The sequence below is a fragment of the Lagenorhynchus albirostris genome, chromosome 6 (assembly GCF_949774975.1).
Source record: "Lagenorhynchus albirostris chromosome 6, mLagAlb1.1, whole genome shotgun sequence".
NCBI lineage: Eukaryota > Metazoa > Chordata > Mammalia > Artiodactyla > Delphinidae > Lagenorhynchus > Lagenorhynchus albirostris.
The window spans coordinates 44,797,027-44,823,164 of NC_083100.1; the positions used below are offsets into that span (position 1 = coordinate 44,797,027).

The 26,138-nt window shown below is 38.6% G+C and overlaps 1 protein-coding gene across 2 annotated transcripts in view; it reads right to left on the reverse strand.

Annotated features, from left to right (window-relative positions):
- Positions 1-25,072, reverse strand: part of WDR75 (WD repeat domain 75) — a 41,224-nt gene extending 16,152 nt beyond the window's left edge. For both annotated transcript variants that reach the window (XM_060152468.1, XM_060152469.1), the window contains exons 1-11: positions 24,987-25,072; positions 19,136-19,265; positions 13,427-13,492; positions 12,449-12,539; positions 8,378-8,502; positions 6,567-6,637; positions 5,457-5,576; positions 4,928-5,016; positions 2,112-2,270; positions 1,205-1,264; positions 997-1,112 (exon numbers count right to left, since the gene is read on the reverse strand). In XM_060152468.1, coding sequence (XP_060008451.1) covers positions 997-1,112; positions 1,205-1,264; positions 2,112-2,270; positions 4,928-5,016; positions 5,457-5,576; positions 6,567-6,637; positions 8,378-8,502; positions 12,449-12,539; positions 13,427-13,492; positions 19,136-19,265; positions 24,987-25,072 — 1,113 coding nt within the window. The remainder of the gene's footprint in view (positions 1-996; positions 1,113-1,204; positions 1,265-2,111; positions 2,271-4,927; positions 5,017-5,456; positions 5,577-6,566; positions 6,638-8,377; positions 8,503-12,448; positions 12,540-13,426; positions 13,493-19,135; positions 19,266-24,986) is intronic.
- Positions 25,073-26,138: the final 1,066 nt, after the last annotated feature.

Here is a 26,138-nt window from a genome sequence, read left to right on the forward strand (position 1 = left end):
CATAGATACCTTCTGGAATCTACAGTAACAGATTTTTAGGTAAAGAGAAAAATGAACTAATCATTACTTACAGACATCAAAATTGCCATTGAAAACATGGAGCATATTATATAATATCAATTTGGTGGTGATGATTCTTCAATGACCTTAAATTTTAGTAACGGCTATGCTCCATTTATATGATACAGCAGAACTTTAGGTCACAGTAATGCTTTTCTTTTGTTTCTAAGAACAAATAGCTTTACATAAAATCTCAAGGCTAGATTCCACATCACTAGAAACAAGGAGAGCAAAAATGAAACCTACAATTTTTAAGAAGTGAAAAAAGCACAACATTTTAAATAGGCCAGCATTTTCTTTATAATTGTTTCTTTTATTGTTTCCTCATCTATTTACTAAAAATGTACTAAGTGCTACTATTTCCAGGCACTGCGCTAGAAATGTACAAAGATCAATAAGTTTCCTTTCTTTGAGAGGTTTAAAGGTGTTGGAGAGAAAGAGATAAAGTGTTACAGTGGCTGTGATAGAAATCTGTAAAGGGTTCTGTGGGGCACTAAAGAAAAAGTGGAAATTCTGGATTGCATTTACCAGGATTATGGGAAGTGTTCCTCTTTAATCTACACTGAAGATTTTATCTTCGGCATGTACATATGATACTGTTTCACCACAAAGCAGAGACAGGTCTGTATTGTTAATCCATATTCTCATTGCCTATCCTTATCCAAAGGCACAGATGTGTGCGACAGTTAATTTAGAGTGTAGTCTTAAACAGAATAAAATAGAGCGCACACAACAGTGCCAACTGGCTTACATGCAGACTTCATCTGCAACTGTGGCCTCATTAGAATCATGCTATAAACAACTGATAATACTATGTTCAAATAACATAGGCACAGGATCTTGTTTTAGAAGGTATACAATAAGTTACTTGACGTCAGTGGTGCTATAAAGATATTTCATTAGTTTTAAGGCTAGTTAACAGATCAAAAACCTTACATTATATAACTGTTTATCACTTTGGAGAGAATAAAACTGCAAGTGGCCAGGTTTCCCATTCAAAACCAAAGCTTTAGTTCTTGGGTCAATCATCAAACCGGTAAAGATATTTCTGTCTGCAAAAGAAGTGATGAACAATAGCTGAAATCAGACAAATATTCACTTTTGAAAATGTACACAATTCCACATCCACTGAGGTCTGCGATACCTTTCACTAGGCCTTGAATTACTGCGGACGCCTCAAGGTTTCGGTGAATGATTATCATCTCTGTGGGTAAAATAAATAAATAAATAAACAAACATCTAAACATAAATAGGTCAAACCTTCAAGGTTTAAAAAATAAAAAGTGAATTTATATCATTCTGAAATATACCAGAATACAAAACAATTGAGTATGTTCAATTTCTTGGAGTGTTACTGGAAAATTAGGAATATATTTTGTGATTTAACAGAAAAACTAGGGGTGGGGATGAGGGCTTTTTCTGTTGGAGTCTCTAAGTTTTCTACTGTGACTATGAATACATTAGAAGTGTTAATTCAGAAACTTATATGCCCCAAAAGAGACGGTTGTTTACTTTGAAATGAGTCACTGCACTAATGGATTGCTCAGTTATGCTCTCTTTTGAAGGGAAAGGAGGCAATGGGCAAGGGATTTACATCCAAGCTGAGGTGTAACAGGATGACCAAATGCTGGGGAGGAATCAGAAGACTGCTCCATTTCTGTCAGAATCCACAGGACTCCCACGCTGAGACAATGGCTGTACCAAAGGAAAACCTCAGAGCATTCTTTCGAGAATGCCATTATATTATGAAAACCTCCTTTATTCCCCCAATCATTCCACATGAAAAGATTTTTAAATACAAGTGGCAAAACAATAACCAAATACACTAAGCCCTACACTTTCATAAAAACAACTCTGGAAATGTTGTATTCAGGTGGCATCTTGGGGCAAGAGGGGTGGAGGAAAGAGGAGAAATGGAAGAGAAAAAAATGCTCGTTAAATCCTATGCTACTCTTAGTTTGAGGTCTCTTATTTTCCATCTCCTACAGATGCTACCTAATTTATGACATTACACAAACTGTACTTCCTCATGACAACAAATTGAGACTTACTGTTATCGGAGTGCGAAGTACAGAAGAGATCCCCTGCTGGAGACACTGAGATATGTTCAATAGTAGCTCCTAAACGGGGGAGGAACTCCTTATTCTTCTCTGCTGCCTCTCGCCACTCTACGAGGACAGACTCACGGCCACCACTCAGCAGACTGCTGCCTTCTCATCCACCCAAAGAAATGAAAAGGACAGTGTTTGGGGGAAAAAACAGGAAGATATAATCAATGTTTTGATTTTTCCTATGTTAGAGAAATAAACTATTTAAAAAAACACGCAAACAATTGTCTTTATATCTTTTAATACACTTGCAAGACAAAAGATTTAAAGATCACTGGTTCAGGGATTTTTCCTTTCCAGTAACATGTGACTACTTTGTTGCTGACAAATTCTTCTGCCAATAACTAGAAAAACTGGATGAAACAAACATCCTCCAGGCCCAGCTGGCTTCACTAGTAAACTTTTCCAAACATTTAAGGAAGAAATAAACCAGTTTTACACTCTTCCAGGTAACAAAAAAGAAAGAACACTTCCCAATTTGTTTTGAAGACCAGCATAATTCTGCACCAAAATTAGCACATCATTAAGAAAACTACAAGCCAATTTCGTAACAGATGAAAACTACCAAATGAAGTATCAGCAAGCTGAATCCAATGATATATTAAAAAGATAAGACATCACTGCAGGGTAAAATTTATTCTAAGCATGTGAGGTTATTTTAACATTTGAAAAATAAACCAATGTAATGAACTCTACTTACAGAAAAAAGGGAAATAGATCATCAGTATCTTAACAGATGCAGAAAAAGTAAAAGAATTCTAGACCCATGATAAAAACTCTCAGTAACCTAGGAATTGATGAGACCTTTAAAATTTCATCAAGAATACTTACAGATAATCTATAGCAAATATTTTAGTGCTAAAACACTGAAAACTTTCCCCCTGTGTTGGGAACACCAATACCACTTTTATCCAACATTAACTTGAGGTCCTAGAGCACTGAAATAAGAAAGGCTTAAGAATCAGAAAGAAGTAAACAATAAATTAGATGCTCACAGACAGCATGACTGTACTCAAAGCAGAGCCAAAACAGTTTATACTGTTAACATTTGCCTTAACTTATAAACAGTTCTCAAAAACCCTATAATTTGTAGTTCATTTACACAGACAACTAATTTTCTTCTATTAACTCTCTCATACCTATACATTCACTGACAACCATGTACTATATTACTTCTCACAAATACTCACATGATTTAAAAAATAACATCAAGAATTCAACTCTCTAATAGCCAAGATGATCTGCAGTACTTCCTATATGAAAGCCATGGCTCACAATAGAGGCACTTGGTATTCTCTTTTTTGAGTGCCAACTAATCTAACTATTCCTTCTTCCCCAAACCCCACCTGAGAAGGCCAATCCTGAATGTCCCAGGACTTAAGGGTAATAAGTAAGGCCATCACAGAAAGCTGTGACTAATAACTAGTGTGAGAGGAGGTGGACAAGATAGGTAAGGGCAACAAAATAGAGAAAAGTCCCAGTGACAATATACATCAACGGGTCTTGGCCTTTGGGCAGGGGCCACAGCAGAGAAAAAGAAACTGATGAGGAAGGGCAGAAGAAACCACCTTAGGTCAGGAGAGAATAACAACACTGCCTGAAACATTACAGACATATGTACACACAATGCCACAAACATACTCATTTGTATTTTTGGTGGGGAGGAGCGTGAAGATAAGAGTAGCCGATGTCTTTTATCCATAGGGTTAACACCCTCTTCATTCTTCTGTTCTTCGTTCCCATATGTCACAGCTGTACTCCTGTTGTACTACGCTAAGTATGTCAGGTTGGGTCCCACCCCCATATACCAATCACTGATCCCCAAAATCAAAAGCACAAGCAGGCTGAAGATGCCTCCTGCTTCCTGAGGCTCCACTGAGTTAAACCCAAGTAAGCCTGTAGGAATCTAGAGTAAATGGTACTAAGACTTGTCCTGCCAGTCTCTGGGAAGACCTACAGGAAGAAGAACCACTACTTTCTCTGGGCACGTAAACTTCTGGAGCATCTAGCACCTCCCCTCCCCCACCCCCTTAAGGACCAGTCAAAATGTACTGACATAATTTTCACCACATACGTGTGGGGATGCTAACGGTAACCAAAGACAAAATGTACTTCTCCAAATTTCTGTTGAAGGTCATCCTATTTCCAGGGAGGTATTTTTACGCATTATAGCCACTCTCATGCAGCTTAAATGGAACAAAGATCTGAATTAACTTAAAATAGTGAATGTGGCCATCTTACAGTTAAAAACAAACTTCCGAATTAGACCTAGGTCCAAATCCCACTTACGAGACACGTGACCTTAGGCAAGTTAGTTCTCAACTACAAATTTCACTTCCATCATCTGTAAAATGAGAATAATGATGCCTGTTTTCAGAGTCAAGGATTAAATGAGATAATGGATATAAAGTATCAGCAGAGTAATTTGCTCCTGATAAACTGTAGCTATACTTATGGACAACAAGCACTTAGCTACGTGCACATACATTAAAAAAAGAAAAGGAATATAATTTAAATAGGTTTATATTAACAAGAGACTTTATGATAGGTGTACACTTTGATACTCTGAAGAGCTTTGAAAACTTAAGCATATGGCATTGTGCTGAGCAAAGCCGAAAACACAGGGGTGATATACAAGTGCTTAAAAAAATTCATTTGGCCCATGCAATTCTAAATCTTTCAACCTTTAAGTACAATGAATTAAAATACTTGGTTCACATACTTTAAAAGTTCATTTTAAGTCTTAAACTTGTACTTACCTGTCACTGAAAAAGCCAAATCCATAACCAAATCATGGTGCCAATGTAAACATGTGTATGTGTATTTCTTTTCATCATCAAAATTCCTCCTATTGGAGAAAACCAAAATTCTTAATTTGGCCAAAGGCATATGTTTATCAAGTTTACTGGTCTTAATGTGCAAAAAGTACTTTCTATTTCTAAACCAGTCACTTCTGCAAACAATAGGCCATCGTAGTATTCTACTAGTTCGATATTCACTGTTACTCTCTCTTTTTTACTTAAAGGCTGACAAAAAGTTCTCTTCAATTAAATGATTAAGGACAAAATGGATTTACTCCTAGGGACAAGGGTTGAAGTCCTAAAATAGTAAGTCTATGCAATGAAGAGTACAGTAGTAAAAGGAAGGAACGATGCCAGCAAAGCATCATCTCTATTATCAGCTGTGGCTTTTCAGTTCTATCCTTTTCCCTGCACCCAGGTATACCTTTTCTGCAGGACTAATCTAAAATAAATAAATGATTGCCAAGCTCTTCAAGAGTTAACTGACCAAAGACGAATTTTGCCATCCCTGTGACCAGTTGCTATGCAGTCTTCCTTCGGGTGACATGCTACACATGTAAAATTGTTCTTAGCATGTTTCTTATTTCTTGATGATGATAAAGTAAACCTAGAAGAAAAATATTTTCCCTTGATTATTAAAGGCTTGGTAAGTGATGTAGTTAGGCAAAATGGAGGTCCCACCCTTATCAACCCAAACTGGTGAGCTCTCAGAATTCACTGAACATAAATGCATGATTTTTAAGAAAAATCATGACCAAGAATCAAGAATTTTGTTTTGTAAACATTTATTAACACACAATATAAACTTCATGTGAATAACATTCTATCATAACTTGTCTATGGAGTTATGGTAGAATAATATTCTACCATAACTTGTCTATGGAGGCCACTGAGAGTGAAATAGAGAACAGACAGTTCTTTTTATAGTTTTCTGCCTGGGCAAAGTTTGTTTGAATTTCTTGTTAAAGCTAAGTTTTTAGCATGAAGTATGGACAAGCCTGAGAAATTATATCTGAGACAACTGTTAATGTGTCCAAAGATGTCAGGATCCTTATACTGCAAAGGAAAACAAATGTTAATCTTGGCAGGGTAAAAGGCGAGACGGAACAGTGTCATTTGAAGAGTGACTGCTCATGCTTAGCACTAGTTTCTTTAAATACGTTATCTCATTCATCCTTACAACTCTATTAGGTAGAAATTATTGCCATTTAAAATATATGTTAATTTGAAGTGTAGTGAGGTTCAATGGACTAATCTGCCTCATTTTAAACCCAGATTATACCAAAGCCTATATTCATTCCTACAGCCATAAAATGACAATGTGGATCACCTAGGGAAAACTTTTCAAACCACATCCAATTTTGACATCAAGTATACACAGCAGAATCTAAGTGTGAAAGTGGTTTTGGGGGGAAAAGCTCCCTAGGATTTTGTGACTAATGATTTTAACCCACTGTGGGTTAAAAACTCTACCTCATCTTGTGGTTTCACAATTACTTGTAACATGAAACAGCTTTGGGTCACAGGTATAAGGATGAATAAAATTTTAATGAACTCTTGAGTAAATAAAATAAAGCCATCAAAAAGGAATTCTTACCTTGATGTTGTTTTCTTTTTGAAAAAATAAACCGACAAGTAAAAGTCCCGTACTGCAGCAACATACTCTCCCTGGTATTTCAAAGAGAAGATAACATTCACAAAAATAGTCAACACCCTTTAAGAAGAAATATTATCATAAAAGTTAACATGGGAACAATAAACTTTTGGAGACTAAGAGTACATTAGTATGAAATGATATACTGGGTTGGCCAAAGAGTTCACTCGGGTTTTTCCGTAAGATGTTACAGAAAAACCCAAATGAACTCTTTGGCCAACCCATATTACAGTTTAACTATGGAAAGGATACTCTTACATTTACAATAATCATAGAAAATTAAAAGATGAAAGTAGGTCCTAAATCCTAAAACCAGACTCTATAAGTATAATGATTAAACTTTTTTCTATTAAGGCATAATTTATACACCACAGAATGCAATGTTTGACATGTGTATAACCATGTAACTACCATCACAATCAAGATTTAGGACATTTTCTTCGCCTCAGGAATGCTCCGTTGTTCCTCTTTCCAGTCATTCCCCAATGCTCCCACCCCTGTCAGCAACTATTGATTTCTATCACCGTAGATTACTTCTCTGCCTTTTCTATAACAGAATACAACCAGAATGGTAAATACGTTTCATGTCTGGACTGTAGCTCAACATCACCTTTTTGAGATTCACCCACGCTCTTATGTGTATCATTAGTTCCTTTTTATTGTGAAGCAGCATCCCAATGAATGCATATGTATCATAAATTGTTTACTCTCTTATTGATGAACACTTGGGTTATTTCCATTTTGGAGCTATTATGAGTATTAATTATTCTTGTGCATGTCATTTTGTGGTCGTGTTTTCATTTCTCTACCTAGGAGTGGAACTGCTGGGTCACAGTAAAGGCATATGTTTAACTTTGCCCCATATCTTTCCACCACTCAGTACTGTCATTCTTTAATTTTATCTGTTCTAGTGGACGTGAAGCGGTATCTCACAGTGGTTTTAATTTGTATTTAACTGACGACTATGATGCTAAAGAATAATGATGTTTATAATGTTCAAGTGTTTTCTCTACTCTAAGAAATTAAACCTTTTCAGAACAAAGCCAAAATAATGCTACAAAACTTAAGACTAAAGAAACAGCCTACCACAATGATATATAGGGGCTTTTGATGGTACTTGATTTTAATAACTTACGTGATTATTAACAAGGGATGGCTAAATAAGTCATGGCATGAACATCATACAGTCACTATTTCTGATGAACATTTAAGTACACACTCATGCTGCAGTGTTAAGTGAAGAAAAAAGATAAAACCCTCATAACTATTCAATTTGAGAAAAGTTATTTTATACATTTAGGAAAAAGTCTAGAAAAAATTCCTCAAATATTACCACTGGTGAGATTTAATTTCTTCATTATATTTTGCTGTAATTTCAAAATTTTCTATAAGGGCGTGTTATTTATAGACATGGAGGTCATATTTTCAAAGACACATATCTATAATCAAAGCATTTAAGTGGCTTCTACATGGTACAGGCTAAGAATTACAGTACAAATGCCAAAACATTGATTTCTTTTGGGACAATTATACAGTTTACAAGAGCAAAAAGACACAATCTACAAAATTAGGTAGTCCTAAAAAAATCTATACTACAAACACATGCTAAAGTAGTAAGACAGATTTCTTAGTTACTAACAAAAATATTGTAACTCAAGGCAATATTAAATCACTATAACATAAAATTCTCAGAGGAAAGACAGCAGGAAAGAGATTTTATGTACAAAAAAGAAAACCAACAAAGCAAATTTTACCTCATTTCCAAAGGCAATGCACTTGGGTGACTGGTTTATATAATCCAAAACAAAGGAGAGCTCCTTAGCTTCTATTTCCTGACTTGATGATTTTGGTAGTTTCACTGAAACCAGCTGAAATACATCTAGCCAAAGGCAGCTATATTAATATAAAGCTTCTCTAGAGAAAGTGAAGATGTGCATTTGTTCATATAAAACTGTTAATTAGTACTCCAAAGTTAATTTGATGCTAAGATCATAATTCTAGGCTATCTGAACAAGTTGTGCTCTTCATTTGAATATACAAGTTTTAACTAGAGGGCTAATTCCACAACTCATACACACACACACACACACACACACAAACGCTTCATATATGTAGAAATAGAAAACAACTGGTTTTACTGGTACATACTGCTTTCCAAAGTACTGAGACGAAAAAAAAGAAACAAAAAAACCCCAAAGTACTGAGATGAGCTTTAAGATGGAGATGGAATATGATACATTGGTGAACTGAGCAGCCAAAAGCAACAAACCATCTGAGAGCTTTCAGAAATGCTATGGGCTTGCCACACATTCATAGAATAAATCTCCTTTTCTGTAGAACTGGCATGCTCTTCTCTTTGCATTCCATTTAAAAAATATCTCCTTAAGGGGAAACAGCTATATTTCACTATGCTATTTCCTTATCCTCCTAGACTTTATAATACACTGTAATACACTGATCTACCATTTTTTGTTTTCCAGCCTGCTTATTATATACTCTGAACCCAATTCTTCTAGCCTTTTCAGTCATCTCAAACTTTACATGCCTAAATTCAGAACTCTTATTTTCCTTTCTGAACTTAGTCTTCCCCCACTGCCCACTGGAGGAAGTGGCACCACAATTTACCTAGTTGCTCAGACTTAATCCTTGAGTCACCTTTGACTTCTCTCATGCCCCACATCAAACCAGCAGCAAACTCTGCTGGCTCTATCTTCAAAAGACATCCAAGATTCAATAGATTCTCACCACCTCTGCCGCTACCACCTAGCCTAAAGCCATGGTCCTGCTTCATATCCTAAGTGTTAGGAATAGTGATCTCTTAACAGCTCTTCCTACGCCCACCCTTGGACCTCTTCAGTCTCTTCTCAACACAGAAGTCAGTGTTCTATTACTACTAAGTCAGATCATGTCCCTCATTTGCTCAAAAACCTTCAATGGTTTTTTGTCTATTCAGAGTAAAAGTCAGAGTCCTTCTAATCGCGTACAATGCTCTACATTATCCATTCTACTTAGGCTCACTCCAATCCATCCTCCCTGCTATTCCTCAAACACGGCAGGAATGCTCTAGAATATGCTTCTCCAACACAGCTGCACAGCGTATTCTTCTTTCTCCCAGGACCTCCCCTGATCACTTATTTAATATGTATTCTTCCAGTGTTGCCTATTCCCGTCCTCTGCCTTATTTTTCTCTAGAACACCTGTCATCTTATTGTATTATATGACTGATCTAGTAAGCTTAATGTCTGTTTAGTTCTCTGCAACCAGAACAGTATTTGGTACATGGTAAATGTTTAATTAGCTGGTGAGTACATTAATTACAGTCAAGAAATGACACCATATAAGATAACGTGTAAATAAAAGGTTCATTTGTTTTTAAACCAGAGAAGCATATTTCAATATGATTTATACAAATTTCTATCAGAGACTCTGGTTTTGGACTGTGGAACAAAGATGAAACAAATAAAGAAGGATATGTTAATATATATTTTGAGATGCCAGTCACAGGGAATCTTTTTTAGCCTTATTCACATTTTTATATAGTAACTAGATTTTCACAGGCTGAGTGCCCACGATGTGCCGAGTACTGAAGAGTAACACTAGATTCCACCATGAACAGAATTCCGATTACATTACAGCATTTGAAGTTTCCAGTTAACTCCAAAAGGCTAATGACTTTAGATCTGAGTGACTGAGTGAGACTTACTTTAGATCTACAGTTTTCTATACTGGCTTGCACATTAGACTCAACTGAGGGAATACTTAAATAAATAGACAGGCCCCACCACAGAGAATCTGACATTTTAAGTTCCTTGGAGTGACTGTAATGTGTAGTCAGTGTTAAGAATCACCTGTCCTACTGATATGGATAAAAACTTTCATTACTGTTATTGGCAACTACCCCTCCAACTGAGGAATCATGCAGTGTGTATGGGGAGTGGCTACCAAACTAGAGTGATGAGCAGAACCACCTGGGGAGACACAAAAAATGCAGATTCCTAGACCAAATCTCAGACCTAGTGAATCAATTGTCAGTCAGGGGTTTTAGAAACATGAATTTTTAGTAAGCATTTAGACAGACATTAAGAATGCACAGGGCTTCCCTGGTGGTGCAGTGGTTAAGAATCCACCTGCTAATGCAGGGGATATGGGTTTGAGTCCTGGTCCAGGAAGATCCCACATGCTGCAGAGCAACTAAGCCCATGCGCCACAACTACTGAGCTTGCACTCTAGAGCCCGTGAGCCACAACTACTGAGCCTGTGTGCCACAACTACTGAAGTCCGTGCGCCTAGAGCCCATGCACTAAACAAAAAGTAGCCCCTGCTCGCCGCAACCAGAGAAAGCCTGTGCACAGCAACAAAGACCTAACACAGCCAAACATTGAAAAAAAAAAGACCCAATGCAGCCAAAAAGAAATAAATTTACAAAAAATAAAAAACTCCCTAAAAAAAAAAAAAGAATTCACATTTTTATATACAGAACAGAACCTAAATATTGAAAAGTGCTACTTTAAAATAGTCATCTGGTAAGGCAACTTAATTATTTTAAGAAATACACTGCCATTTCCAAAACATTTTTTGGAATGTCCCTTAGAGATGGTTTATGGGCCACATCAGAAATCTAAACTTACAGCTTTTATTCTTTCATGTCACTTTTTTTTTTTTTTTTTGCCGTACACGGGCCTCTCATTGCTGTGGCCTCTCCCGTTGCGGAGCACAGGCTCCGGACGCACAGGCCCAGTGGCCACGCTCACGGGCCCAGCCGCTCTGGGGCATGTGGGATCCTTCCGGACCGGGGCACGAACCCGCGTCCCCTGCATTGGCTGGCGGACTCTCAACCACTGCGCCACCAGGGAAGCCCTCATGTCACATTTTTGATAGATAAAAATATTACTCATTAACAGAGTTGGCACCAAACGACTTTTAGCTAAAAAAGATTTGGCTTCACAGTTTTAACTATTCTCAACTTACTTAAAAGTCCATGATATAACAATCTGTAAATCTGTTTTAGCAAAACAAACAACAAAACTCCCCGAATTCCAAACAAAAAAACCACTACCAGAACCCCCAACAAAAACCAAGCCAACGCCCCCCCCCACTCCCCCCTCAAAGGATTCACTTAGCTAATGAGCTGTGAGCCAATCTAGCTGACTGCCCAGTAACCAGTTTAAAGCTGGCCTGTACTTTGAATTCTGAATACAACTCTATTTTAAGGAGGACAACACAGGGGGGACTGGCATTCTTGAAGTCTGAGATTAGAAAAATTCTTTGGATATATCCTTCATGTCAATGTTAAATGTATTAAATTTACTGCTAAAGGACAATTATTTGTAACCACTGAAGATATTCTAGAAATCCTTAAATGCTCTGAAACATGGCAGTTTCAATGGAATAATGTTCCAATGATAATGAAAATATAATAATAATTTAGCCACACTATTAGTTCCTAATCACCTGTTTTCTATACCATTTCCTCCAGATTCAAGATCAACGAATGGGTGTTCAGTGATGGGTAAAGTAATAGTGATGCTTCAGAATGACAGATTTAAGGTCAGTAGGAAGACAAATATAGCTCAAAACAGCTTTAAAATTGGAGTTAGCTGTCCACTATCACAGCCATTTATTAAGTAATCATTCCCTCATCAATATTTCAGAAATAATACAAAGCCTCCCCAAAATGAATGCAATAGTGATGAGACCAATTTAAAAGCCAACTCCAAAAACTTAACTTCACACTAAAACCAAAATGTTAAATTTGAGACACTGTAAAACGTAAAGAGCCGCTCAATGCTATCTATAAATGTATAAAAAAATTAATTATACTATACCTGGTTTTTCTTTATTTATTATAACAAAGACAGAATCCTCAGCACAGTCAAGAGTAAAAAGGGCATGAAGCTTACATCCAACTATGAAAGTCTGAAAGATAAAAAGCACCATATTGTTCATTCTGTGTACCCCCCTAAGTTCCATAACAGGCAGGATTTTTTTTTTATCCATTTTGCTCACTGCTATATTGCGAACATCAGAAGAAAACCCGGCCTACGGAGACACTCAATACATATCTGTTGAATAACCTTTTAAGTTAATACATATATAAAATCTACCTGTTTCTTACCAATGGTTTCACAGTATTCTATTGAATGACTATCAAATTTTAACTGACCTCAAGATTATATTCAATTTTTTTTTCTACCATGAACAATGTTTTAAGAACTACATATACCTGCCATTATTTCAACAAGAGATTCCTAAAGGTGAAATTGCTGGAGCAAAAGGTATTTATTCAGTTTCATTCTCATTGACTGTGTACAAAAATGTCTATTTCTCTACACTTTATCGCTATATTTTTTTCAATCTGCAATTTGGATAAAGTGACAGGGAAAAATCCTGTGTTATCTATTAATTTACATTTAATTATTAACAAGGTTAAGCATCTTTTCATGTTTATTGGCTATTTGTTATTTCTCTTCTGTGTATTACATATTCTTACTTTATACCAATTTTTTTCCCATTGGGTCATTAGTTTTTCCTTATTGGTTTTTGGTAATTTTTTGTATATTAGGGATAATAGCTCTTGTAAATATTTTCTTTCAGTTTCATTGCTCATTTTTTGGTTAAAAAGGTTTAAAATGTTATATAGTCAAATTTATCGTTTCTTTTATGGTGAGTGAATTTTATGATTTGTTTAGGAAGGCTATCTAAAAGGTTGGGCCTTAAGGAAGTATTCAATAAATAATATGTCTGTCATTAAATTATGTTGCCATTCCTCTTCACATAATGAAAATGAAGCTCAATCCACGTACCTTTATCAAAATGCCATCTGTATAGTCCCACAGTTTAATCGTGCTGTCAAAGGAACACGAATATAGCTAGAAGGGTAAAAATAGTACAAAACTGATTAAAAAAAGAACTACATGAAGATATCAAGTAACTTAACTGCTGATACAGAAGGCATTGCCTGTTCATTAATTCATTATCAGCTTTAAAGAGGTGAAATCATTTATTTATATTGTTTTTGCAAAATAAAAAATCTTATCACAGCTCTTTGTAGAAAGCAGACCTATCAATTTCAAGTTTTAATTAAAATAAAGAAAAAAGTCAACCCTCTGTCTTCAAGAGGGAGATGGTGAGGTATTGAGTTATGAAAAGCACTTGAGAGCTTGTTGCTATTTTCCCAGAGCCCAGTCCTTTATCAGCAGAACAGCTTTTATCTTACATTGGTATCAAAGAAGTGTTTCTCAAATGATCTGAGAATGTCCTTTTTAAAAAGAAAAGTTTCCAACCCATCATGGACCAATATTTTTGTAAAATACAACTTAAGTTATTATGTACTTGGATGCTGTGGCAATGTCAAAGTGCCCTAAAGTTTTAGACACTCAACTTCTATACTTATCTCATTGCAGACCTGTAACCAACGGTTTGTGGCACTGGTCTGTGGGCCATACGTTGGTACCAACAGAATGCCTTTGTAGCATGTTTTTATTTTTGTCCCACAAGACTGAATTTTACTAAAGTCACACTGGAGTTTTTCGTTGCTGTTACTGTGAAAACACTTTACTTAAAATTCTGAGTTTTTTGAAAGAAAGATGGTAGAGTAGGAGGACGTGGAATTCACCTCCCACCACTAACACATCAAAAATACATCTACGTGTGGAACAATTCTCACTGAAAACTAACTGGAAACTGTCAGAAAGAGTCCTATACAACCACGGCTGTAAGAAAGATCCACATGGAATGAGGTAGGCAGGGAAAAGAAGCAATCAGGTTGGGACCTGTTCCACTGGGAAGGAACACAGAGGACAAAGGAGATTACAAGGGCAGAGATCTGCCCTGCGGACTGAGTGAGCGGTTTGAGTCACATACTGGGTGCTCCAGTCCTAGGGTCTGACACAGGGAAGAGAAGTTCCCTTGGCTGAAGTGCTGCTGGGACTAACAGTAGGGCAGTGGGAAGCCTGTATTCCACTCAAGAGGAGAGCACACATGTGGGCTTGCTCCTGAGGAAGAGGGTAGATTGAAGACTGCCTTAGTGGCTGCCTGGTTTCCTGTGACCGCTCCAGTGTACGCTCCAGCCCTGCTTACTTCATGACACAACTCCACATTGGAGAGAGGCCTGCCGTGACTGGGGAGAGAGCTTGGCTGCGGAACACAGAAGCAACCTAGCACCTCCACCTCTAGCCCCACCTCTAACCAAGGTGACAGCTGCCAGCACACCCCGAGGAAAGATGTGACTTGTAGTTCATGTCAAAGCCAGCTCTCTTACCAAAGGCACTGAGCACATGCAGACTGCACAGGGATGCTCCCACATAAGGATACCCCTTCAAGACTGGGATAATTAACCAGTTCACCTAAATTCATAGATACAGAGAAAGTTAAGCAAAATGAGAAGACAGAGGAACTGGTCTCAAAAGAAAGAGCGAAAGAAAACCCCTGAAAAAATTAATGAAACAGAAATAATCTACCAGATAAAGAATTCAAGTCATTAGTAATAAGAATGCTAACTGAATTAGGGAAAAGAATAGATGAACACAGTGAGAATTTAAACAAGGAACTAGAGGGAAAAACACACAAAAACACCCACTCAGAACTGAAGAATACAATAACTGGAATGAAAAACACACTAGAAGGAATTAACAGCAGACTAAGTGATTCAGAATGCACAAGTAATCTGGAAGAGAGAATAATGGAAATCACCCAAACAGAAGAACAAAAAGAGTAAAGAAAGAAGGAAAGAAGGAAAGAAAGAAAAAGAAAGCAAGAACAGCTCAGAGATCTCTGGGATAACATCAAGAGTACCAACATTCACAACATAGGGCACATTATAGGGGTCCCAGAAGGAGAAGAGAGAGAGAATGGGGTCTAAAATGTATTTGATGAAATTATGGCTGAAAATGTCCCAATCCTGAAGAAGGAAACAGATATCCAGGTATAGAAGCACAGAGGGTCCCAAACAAGATGAACCCAAACAGAAAACCCTAAAGTCTCCACTGAAAAACTATTAGAACTAATAAGTGAATTCAGTAACGTTGCAGGATACAAGATTAATATACAGAAATCTGTTGCTTTTCTATACACTAATAATGAACTACCAGAAACAGAAGAAAAAACAATCCCATTTAAAATCACATCAAAAAGAATAAAATATCTACAAATAAACTTAACCAAGGAAGTGTAAGATCTATACTCTGAAAACTATAAAATACTGAGAAGAAAACCGAAGATGATACAATGAAATGGAAAGATACCCCATGTTCCTGGATTGGAAGAATTAATATTGTTAAAATGTCCAAACTACTCAAAGCAATCTACAGATTTAATGCCTATCAATCCCTATCAAAATACCCATGACATTTTCAACAGAACTGGGACAAATAATCTCAAAATTTGTATGGAACCACAAAAGACCCCAAATTATGAAAGCAATCTTGAGAAAAAAGAACAACGCTGGAGATATCATGCTCCCTTACTTCAGACTATACTACAAAGCTATAGTAATCAAAACAGGATTATACTGGCACAAAAACACAACACAGATCAATGGAACAGAATAGAGAGCCCAGAAATAAATCCACATACTTATGGACAATTAATATACAACAAAGGAGGCAAGACAGTCACAGGAGAAAAGACAGTCCCTTCCATAAGTGGTGCTGGAAAAACTGGACAGCTACATATATAAGATTGAGATTAGAACATTTCCTCACACCATATACAAAAATAAACTCAAAATGGATTAAAGATATAAATGTCAGACTGAAAACCATAAAACTCCTAGAGTAGATGACAGGCAGAACACCCTTTGATGTCAATCGTAGCAATACATATTTTTTGATCTGTCTCCTAAGGCAAAAGAAATAAAAGCAAAAATAAACATATGGGACCTAATTAAACTTAAAAGCTGTGTACAGCTAGGAAACCACAGACAAAACAGAAAGACAACATATTGAATGGAAGAAAATATTTGCAAATGCTATGACTGATAAGGGATTAATTTCTAAAATACATAAACAATCCATACAACTCGACATCAGAAAGATAAACAACCTAAAGAAAAAAAAAGATAAACAACCTGATTAAAAAATAGGCAGGAGAACTGAACATTTTTCCAAAGAAGATATACAGACGGCTAACAGGCACATGAAAAGATGCTCAACATCGCTATTAGAGAAATGCAAATCAAAATCACAATTAGATATCACCTCACACCTGTCAGAAGGGTTATCATCAAAAAGTCTACAAATAACAAATGTTGGTGAAGATGTGGTGAAAAGGGAACCCTTGTACACTGCTGGTGCACCCACTACTGCAAAACAGTATGGAGGTTCCTCAAAAAACTAAAAACAGACTACAATGTGATCCAGCAATTCAACTCCTGTGTATATACCTGAAAAAATAAAAATAGTAATTTGAAAAGATACATGTACCTTAATGTTCACAGTAGCATTATTTACAATAGCCAAGACATGTAAGCAACCTAAGTGTCCACCAACAGATGAAGGGATAAAGAAGATGTGATATGATATATACACTCAGCCATAAAAAAGAATAAAATTCTGTCATTTGCAACAATATGGATGGACCTAGGAGTCTTATGCTTAGTGAAATAAGACAAAGGGAAAGACAAACAAATACTGCATCTTATCACTTATATGTGGAATCTAAAAAATAAAACATGAATATACATAACAAAACAGAAACAGACTCACAGATACTGAAAACAAACTAGTGGATACCAGTGGGGAGAGAAAAGGGGGAGAGGTAAGATAGGGGTACAGGATTAAGAGATACAAACTACTACGTATAAAACAGATAAGCAACACGGATATATTGTATAGTGCATGTAAATATAGCCATTATTTTGTAATAACTTTAAATGGAGTTTAATCTCCACTACTGAAGAATCACCATACTGTACACCTGAAACTAATATAATATTGTGAATCAACTCTACTTCAATTTAAAAAAAGTGGCAATTTTAAGATTTCTTCCAGGGAGGACATGGAATCACAGAATTGAAATAAAAAATGATGGAGTAAGAAAATATCTATTCAAGCAAAAGAATTATATTAGGTAAAAAATATACACCAGCATTATTACATATAACATGAATCATGAACACAGATCAGTAAAATATAACAAGGCAAACAGAATCACTATAAGACAATGGTTATACACAAATACTGTGAGTTCAGAGTACACAGACTCTCTGGCACCCACCCCTTCACCTCAACCAAGCCTGTTGTTAAACCTGGTAATACAGACTTCACAAATTCCAATTTTAATTTTCTTTTCTGCTACAAAAAACATTCAAATGGTACACATAACCATAACCTCTTTTCTCAAGTCCTCAGAGGACAGCAAGGACAAAATGTGTGCTTGAACCCTGCAGAAGAGCTACTTAACTATGATTTTCAAGAGTAGCTCATTTAATTTTAGAAAGAAAAGATCAGTGTTAGTGTTACTTTATGCCCTACTTCTTTTGTGACAACACAGTGAATGGCAATGCAAATCCATTCTTAAATTAAGCAGTAACTGTCAAGTTGGCTGAGACTAATCCAGAAAAGGGGAACTTGATCAAAAACTAGAGCAAGTTTTTTTTTTTTTTTTTTTTGCGGTACTCGGGCCTCTCACTGTTGTGGCCTCGCCCGCTGCGGAGCACAGGCTCCGGACGTGCAGGCTCAGCTGCCATGGCTCACGGGCCCAGCCGCTCCGTGGCATGTGGGATCTTCCCAGACCGGGGCACAAACCCGTGTCCCCTGCATCGGCAGGCGGACTGTCAACCACTGCGCCACCAGAAGCCCTAAGGCAAGTATTTTTGAGATTACTCTCTAGCAGCTTTGCTGACACTTAAGAACAAATTAAAACGACCATTTTATTGTTGATTTCTGAAAAGCAAGGGCTGTTTTGTGGGGAGAGTGGGAAGGTCCAGGCTCCACTAGCTCCCCAAGTTTGTTCTGAAATTAACTGGTTGATCCACTGACTGAAGAAGCCCTTCTTCTTGTCTAGATACTGGCCCTAAGATTCGGTGACATCTGCATTAACACTAAAGAGCCTCGTCTGTAAAGAAATATATCTACAAAATCAGTACCTCAAAGTTGCATTCCAGAAACCAAAGAGTTCAGAGGTCAAATAAATTTGAGAAACACCCAAGACAATATACCCCTTCCGGATATTCACCATGCATATAAAGGACTTGAGAAGACCTATAATCAAGAAATTCATTTAACTGTGCCAAATCCTGAATTTCAGAAACTATACAAACAAGAACCCCTTCTTTCAAGTAACACCTATTAGCATCCTGTGAACAAATGATTCACAGAATACACCATGAACAATGTAGTTCTAGGCTGTGACCCTATTTTAATAATTAAAAATAAGTGAAAACTATACTAAATCAGAAAATCAAAATAGGTATTTCCCTGATCATCACCTAGAAAGCTTCTCAGCCAAATTCAATTCAAAATTTTCTTGCAACAATAAAGCCGATATTAAAATATTTGACTGTAAATTAACACCTGTAGATGGTTCTTGGGGTTGAGCTGGATTCCAGTCACCAGATTTCTGTGCCCTTGCAATATATGTACACATTCTTCTGTAGCTGTGCTATAAACTTTAATAAAGTCTCCAGAGACACAGAAGACATACCTGGAAATAAGAGAGAAAAATAAGATTCACATACTGTATAGACAGCATAATCTTTTTATTGTCCATGAAAAACAAAACAAAAACCAAAGCTATAACATGCAACAGAGATTTCTTTCAAAATAATAGTTTAAGAACTGTATATTCAAATTGTGCTGCTTAAGCCTATGGGGACATCTGAGGTCGTTTAGTTCACAAATTCTGAAAGTAGATCAATGATGCCAAAGTCATACCTCTGACCTGTTCCAGGGGCAGAGGCTGTATGGAATCATCCTGCAAAAACAGCCAACCTAACCAAGCTGCCTGTTCACTAATGGATGCAGACACTGTGCTACGCCTTCACTATCAGCTATTATTCTGCGGTGGTTCTACTAACAGCAGCGTCTTCCCGTCCTCCAACTCTCCATCATTTATTGCACAGACACCAGCCTACAAATACGAAGTCAAATATTCTCTCTAGTCAGTGAGGTCTCTTAGATAGCAAAGTATAAAAACTTTATGACAGTTCTTTTTCTTACTCCCAAAAAGCTGACTTTGCTTTTCTGGATTTGTGCCTTTCTTCCATATATCAGAAGCTACTAAATTATTAACTGTGGTTAAACTGGGGTAATATTTGTTTAACTTTTTTCATAATAGATATAACCATAAGACAAAGCTCAGAACTGCAAATCTTCTAGCATCAAATAAAAAATGTTTGCTCTGTGCCTATTACATCTGACAGCGTACGTGTCTAACATGGTGCTTTCTCATATACCATAGAATGTACAAACCACAGAATCCTTAGGCTGGACCTCTTCTCTGTGCTCCCAAAGTACCCAAGGCATGATTTGATCTGGGTACTTTCAAACTATGTTGAAATGTCTCATTTATGTAAATATCCATCTCCCTTATCTGGCCATATGCTTCTATAGGGCAGAGGCCCTATTTATCTTTGATTTTCAATGTCCAATCCAGTTTGTCAAACAGAATATGCCTGATCTTCAAAGGTTTTTTTTTTTTTTTTTTTTGCGGTACGTGGGCCTCTCACTGTTGTGGCCTCTCCCGTTGCGGAGCACAGGCTCCGGACGCGCAGGCTCAGCGGCCATGGCTCACGGGCCCAGCCGTTCCACGGCATGTGGGATCCTCCCGGACTGGGGCACGAACCCGTGTCCCCCGCATCGGCAGGTGGACCCTCAACCACTGCGCCAGCAGGGAAGCCCTCTTCAAAGGTTTTATAAACTATTTAGATAAAATGAACCAGTAAAAAAATTATTACAAAATAATCATAAGGGTAAATCTTCTAATGCTGACTGGGGTTGCTACTACCCTATTTTATCATTTTTAAGACACTTGATTTTCACATGTTCACCTCTCTAAAATCGGGATGCATCTTTTAAGTGCTGTAACCAGGGGCCATCGTTGTGTTCAACTGTTTATAAGATCAACAAAGTACAAGCAACAAAGCAACCGAGGTACATGGATTCCCCTTTGGTTGGACCCTCCTCTCCATTCCCATGAGTACCCTAGTTCTTGCCATCTCCTGTCTGGACCACTCTTAAGGGCTTCCTACAGTCTCCAGGTGTGGCCCTTTGATTCAACCTTTCATACTCATACCAGACTAATTTTACAAACTTGAGCATATTACTTCCTTAAATAAAGATAAAATTAAATGAAACTCCTTCAGTGTTTTCTCACTGCCTTCAGGATATGATCCAAATTCCTATGTTTGACTCCAGTCTGACTGGAAATACTTTTTCACTTGAACAGTAGGTTAAGTGGTTCAAAACTCCAACGACCCCCTCGCTCTCCCCTGCTCTCCATTAGCATCAAGTCCTTTAGGCAGTGTTTCCTGGAGATGTTGGTGGGTGAGGGGGCACTGCTGTTTGCCAAGAAAACTCCCCCTAATTGATTCTGATATTCTTCCCCAGTGGAAAGCAATTCCCTCACTCCTTGCTCCTCAGCAGGGAATAATGACTTTAACTGTTTGAATGCAAACCTCTAGAGAAAACACTCTCCACACTTGCACATTCTCCTATCTACTGAGAACGCTTTCTTTCTGACTACTTCTTTAAGATTCAGCTCCGGGGTCTTTCCACCGCAAGCCTTCCCTCATCTTATTCCAGATCAGCACCAGTCCTAACATGCTTCTGCAAGGTGCGGGGCTTAACTCTATCCCAGCACTTTCTGCACGGTGTTATGAGAGAACTTCCCCTCCTTGAGGGGAGGAACTGTGTGTTTACTTACTTCAAATAATAACAGAAACAGGGTGTTGTAGAAAAGGAGGCATTTTTAAAAAGTCAAACACAGATGGGTTCGAATGCCAGCTTTACTATGTACAAGGCTGAATGATGTTGAAGAATTTACCTAACCTTTCTAAACCTCGCTGTTCTCCACTCGCAGGGTTATTATTATAAGGATTAAATGAAACAATGCATGCAAGTGCAAGCTTGGCATATACAGCAAACACTCAATAAATGGTTCTGTAAAATGAGGATAACAATACCTACACCATGCAGACAGGGATGCATGTAAAGCACCACCACAATGCCTGTCACACAGGACTCAAATCATCTTTGTTGATCAAGTGGTGAAGTAAGAAATTAGGGATGTTTTCAAGCAGGAATCAGGATTTAAATGAGGTTCTGAAGGATGCATGATTTAAGGGCTGGTAAAGAAAAAGAAGAGCAACAAAAAACAGTAGGAAAATAACAACATGGTACCTACGAGAGACAGGGAATGTACCTATGTAAGTAGCAAAGTGTGCACAATGGGCACTAGCAGGAAACACAGCCCCATAAGCAGAGTTGAGCTAGATCAGGGAAGGCCCTGAAAGTCAGACATAAGAGCTATAGTTAAGGAAGGCAACAGAACCCTGTTACAGGGTTCTGAGCAAGACTAGGAATAAGTTACAGTAACGTAACAGCAGCAGTATCCAGAACGATCTGCAGGGGAAAATACCTAGAGTCAGGGACATCGATTCTGTGATAATTTAGAAATGTAAAAGGCAAGAATGACTCATTGTTTTAGTTTTCTATACCCTAGTAACCTACTGCTATGATACATAGCACCATATAACTGTGAGAGGCAATAGGGTGTGATGCAAACAGTGCCGGACTGGGAGTAATACTTGATAGGGGGATGCCAGGTCCTTTCATGTACACCTCACCTCCCTGCTTGCCTCTCATAATAACGCACTCCAGTAGGCAGAGTAGAGTTTTGTCCTAGTTCGAAGAGGACCTAGTGACCAAGAGAAAGCTGTTAAAATTCCACGATTCTGTTGTTTCATTTACTATTTCAGCTTTTTTGATAAGCTCCTTGAGGTAAAATACAAAATTATTTTATTCCCCTTTGTATAAGTTAGCCAACCCTTGTGGCAGCTTTTAGATAATATTCAAGTCCTTGGTGAATTCATTATAACCCTGTTAATTTGCCAGAAAACTGGTTTAATTATTAGCTTCTATATATATGAAAAAAAATTGTATCTCTAAATCTCGACCAAGTTCCCATCCTGATTTCTGCCTAAACACCTGCTACACCCACCTGGTTGTTTTAAAGGTATTTTAAACTCAACAGGCACATGTGAACCCTACATCTTCTCCTCGTTAATCCTAATTGCTAAATCACTCCAAAACTCTTGTCTTTTCTCTTCATCTTCATTATTATCTTAATTCTGGCCAAAATCATTTCTTGCTTGGATGCCTGCATTAGTCTTCTAATACCTGGTCTATAATGTTCTAGACTCTTCTCCCACCACTTACCTTCAGCCTATGCTGCAAGTATACTGACCTTCTTATGCACATGACACCCCTCCCCCGCCCCAATTTCTAGTTGCTCACTTTGTCTGGTTGCCCTCCCCCCAGTATCACAGAAGGGGCAAACTCCTGTTAGTTTTGCAAAATCCTACTGCTGAAGGGAAACTTTCACTGTGTAACTCCTCCTTCGGTGCCATCACTGCACCTTGAATATGCTAGCCTAGCCACCTCTCGTCTCTCCACCACATACTGTATAGTTTTATAGAGTTCTCAGATTAATATTATTGAGGAAACACAATCATGTGTCCCGCCCTCCCCTCCCCACCAACACCTTATCTGCAGAATTAAAAAATACACTCTCTTTGGACCAAACAACCAAAAACTGACTCTATGTTCCCTTTAGAACCTCATTTCCCACTAGCTCTCTTCATATACCATTCCTACAAGCTAACTGTACCACAGTCCTCATGCTTATACTGTGCCCCCTATCTGGAATGCCTTCCATCCATATGCCCTAGTCAAAATACCATCCATCTATCTACGTCTAGCCTAAACATCACTTCCTCATCAACCTTCTCCATCCTTCCAGTTTGAAGTACTCTTGTTTCTTATGGGATCCTAAACTGCCACTGTATGAAACATCTGTTACTGATTACCTTCTTTTCCTCACTACACTGAAAGCTCTCGAAGGTAGGATCAATCCTGGAATTATCTTAGTTTTTATCATCGCAGCTTGCTATAAATACATAGCTAATAAATACTTAAAAATGAATTGTAGGACGAATCAATTTTCACTAATCAAGTGAAATACAATGGATCTCAGTATAATGAATGAGATATACAAACAGTACACTGGAGGAAAAAACTGGATATAAGTCCAAAGTGGCAGAACTTCGGCAATCTTTTGAAGCCTCAGTTTCTTCCTCTGATTCACAAGGTAAGTATCAACAAAGCCCTCTTTATTGTAAAGACGAAGGATTTTTTTTTTTTGCCTCTAAGGCAGTTGATGAACGCTCCTTCAAGTCATGCATGCATTCAATAACTATCTGCCATACACCCATAGCAAGACACTGCGGGGCATACAAACTTTCATAAGATACTACCTCTACTTTTCTAAGATAGAAAGGGTTTTTACTAAGTGTCTCTGTATCCCTGAGTGACTTGAAAACGTTTTTTTACATTGTGTCACTTCTAGATGATGTTGACAATAGAGCAATGATGGAGACAGCTGACGTATATTGAGCCATTAAGTGCTAGGCATTCTTTGACTTGCTCTATTTGTATTGTATTAAGGCATTTAATCCTCTCAACAACACTACGAGATAGATTACTAAATATTATTCCCCTTTCATAGATGAGACAACTGAGGCAGAGATTAAGAACCTTGCGAAGGGTACACAATGGATGAACTGGGTTTAGTTAAGCTTTCCAGCTACACTGAGCTCCTGAGGAAGGGGACCAGGGCTTACACGTGTTTTTATCCCACACAGAATCTAATGGCAGTTTTTACGCAGAGCTCCAAAAAGGTTGCCAAAATGCCTTTTTAGGGGGTAGAGAAGTGTGGAGAAATCAGAATCTTTAATCATACAGTAATTCCAAGTCACGATTCGGTCCGAAAAGGGGATACTCCTCGTGGTCTTGCAAGAGCAGTGGCGTACAAATCCGTGCCCGGACCATTTTCCCAGCCGCCCCAACGCCGAGCCGATTCTAGATACGTGGGTCCGCCCGGGGGCCCCTCAATCTACCTGCAGGTCCGGGGACGGGGGAAGCGCGCCCCAGCCTGAGGTGCTACAGAACTAAGGGGTTCTGAGTCCTCTTACAGCACACGGGGACCAGCTCCCTCCCGCTGACCCTGCAGTCTCCCGCACGCGCGCCCTTTCCCGAGCCCAGAACCGCCTGCTGGTTTGTCCAGACGCGCCCGACAGTTCTTTCTCTCCATCCCCCGGGGACTCACGCCCCTCAGCTGGGCCTGCAACGCGTGGTGGCCTCTTACTTAGAATCTGCAGAGAACACCGCTCTCCTGAAGTTCAGCTCGCTACCGCCACAACGAACCACGCGGAGACTCTCCTCCTCCACCATCTTCGCGCAAGCGCAAGGACTCGCTGGCGCCGGCCCCGCCCCGAGCTTCCCCGACGGGAGCCGGTTGATAGGGCGTTTTCCCCAGCCCACAGACCCCATCCTCGCAGGGCTCCTCTAGGCCTCCGTCTCTATGGTAGTTCTCAATGGTAAGACCCAGCGCCTGAGCGGCCATCTTTGGTTTGGGCAACGTCAAATTAGGACATGTGAAAAAAGGAAAAAGCGAAACATAGAATGCATTTATATTAGATCCCTCTAAACTTTTCTTTAGAAAAGATAAATTTCTCTCCGGACTTGTTAATCTGACTCTAAAGTTTCTTACGCCGGAAGGGAAAGGTGGCCCGAAGTGTGTCAGATGACCGCCAGTCCTTTCCCATATCCCGCCAGGCTTCACCTTTCTCTTAACTTTGATTCAGGAGCTGCGAGATGACGCCAGCGTTTTGCGCCAACAGCATTCCTGGTCGCGCAATTGAGTTCTTGGTTGGAAAGGTAGCGTTCTCTTTTTACACAGCTGTTAGCTCCTCTCGTTAGCTGTCACTTTGTTCTGTTCCTCTGAGCAGAGCATACGTTCCTACAGAATCTTCACAGCTCCAAGAGGTTTGCTTTTTCCTTTGGACACCTGGCTCTTACTCCGGGATTCTGGTTTCTATTTCTCTCCCTGGTTCATTGGACCTCCTTGGCCGATCTGACATTGCACTCTACCCTGGCCAAGTTCCAGGGCCGCTGCTCCCTGGTTTGCTACTGTTTTGTGCGTGTTGCCGTGGTTTTAGCTTCCGTAATTAGTCGACCGAAGTCCTGAACTCTGAGAAAGTTTATGCCTCCATCTACATTCCTTTTTATAAACTTATGTGTGTCATTTTCGTGGCCCCTGTATATTAGCGGGTGCTTATCTTCCTCCCTCCCTTCCTCCCTTCCTTCCTTCCTTCCACCAACCCCCTCTGTGCTGGCTCTGTAACACTCCTAAGGGTAAAGAGCCAGTGCCAGGTTAACTTTAACAAGAACAGGAGATCTGCCTTGATTGTGTAGAAAATTACCACATCTCTTCAGTGTTTCTGGAGACAAATAATTA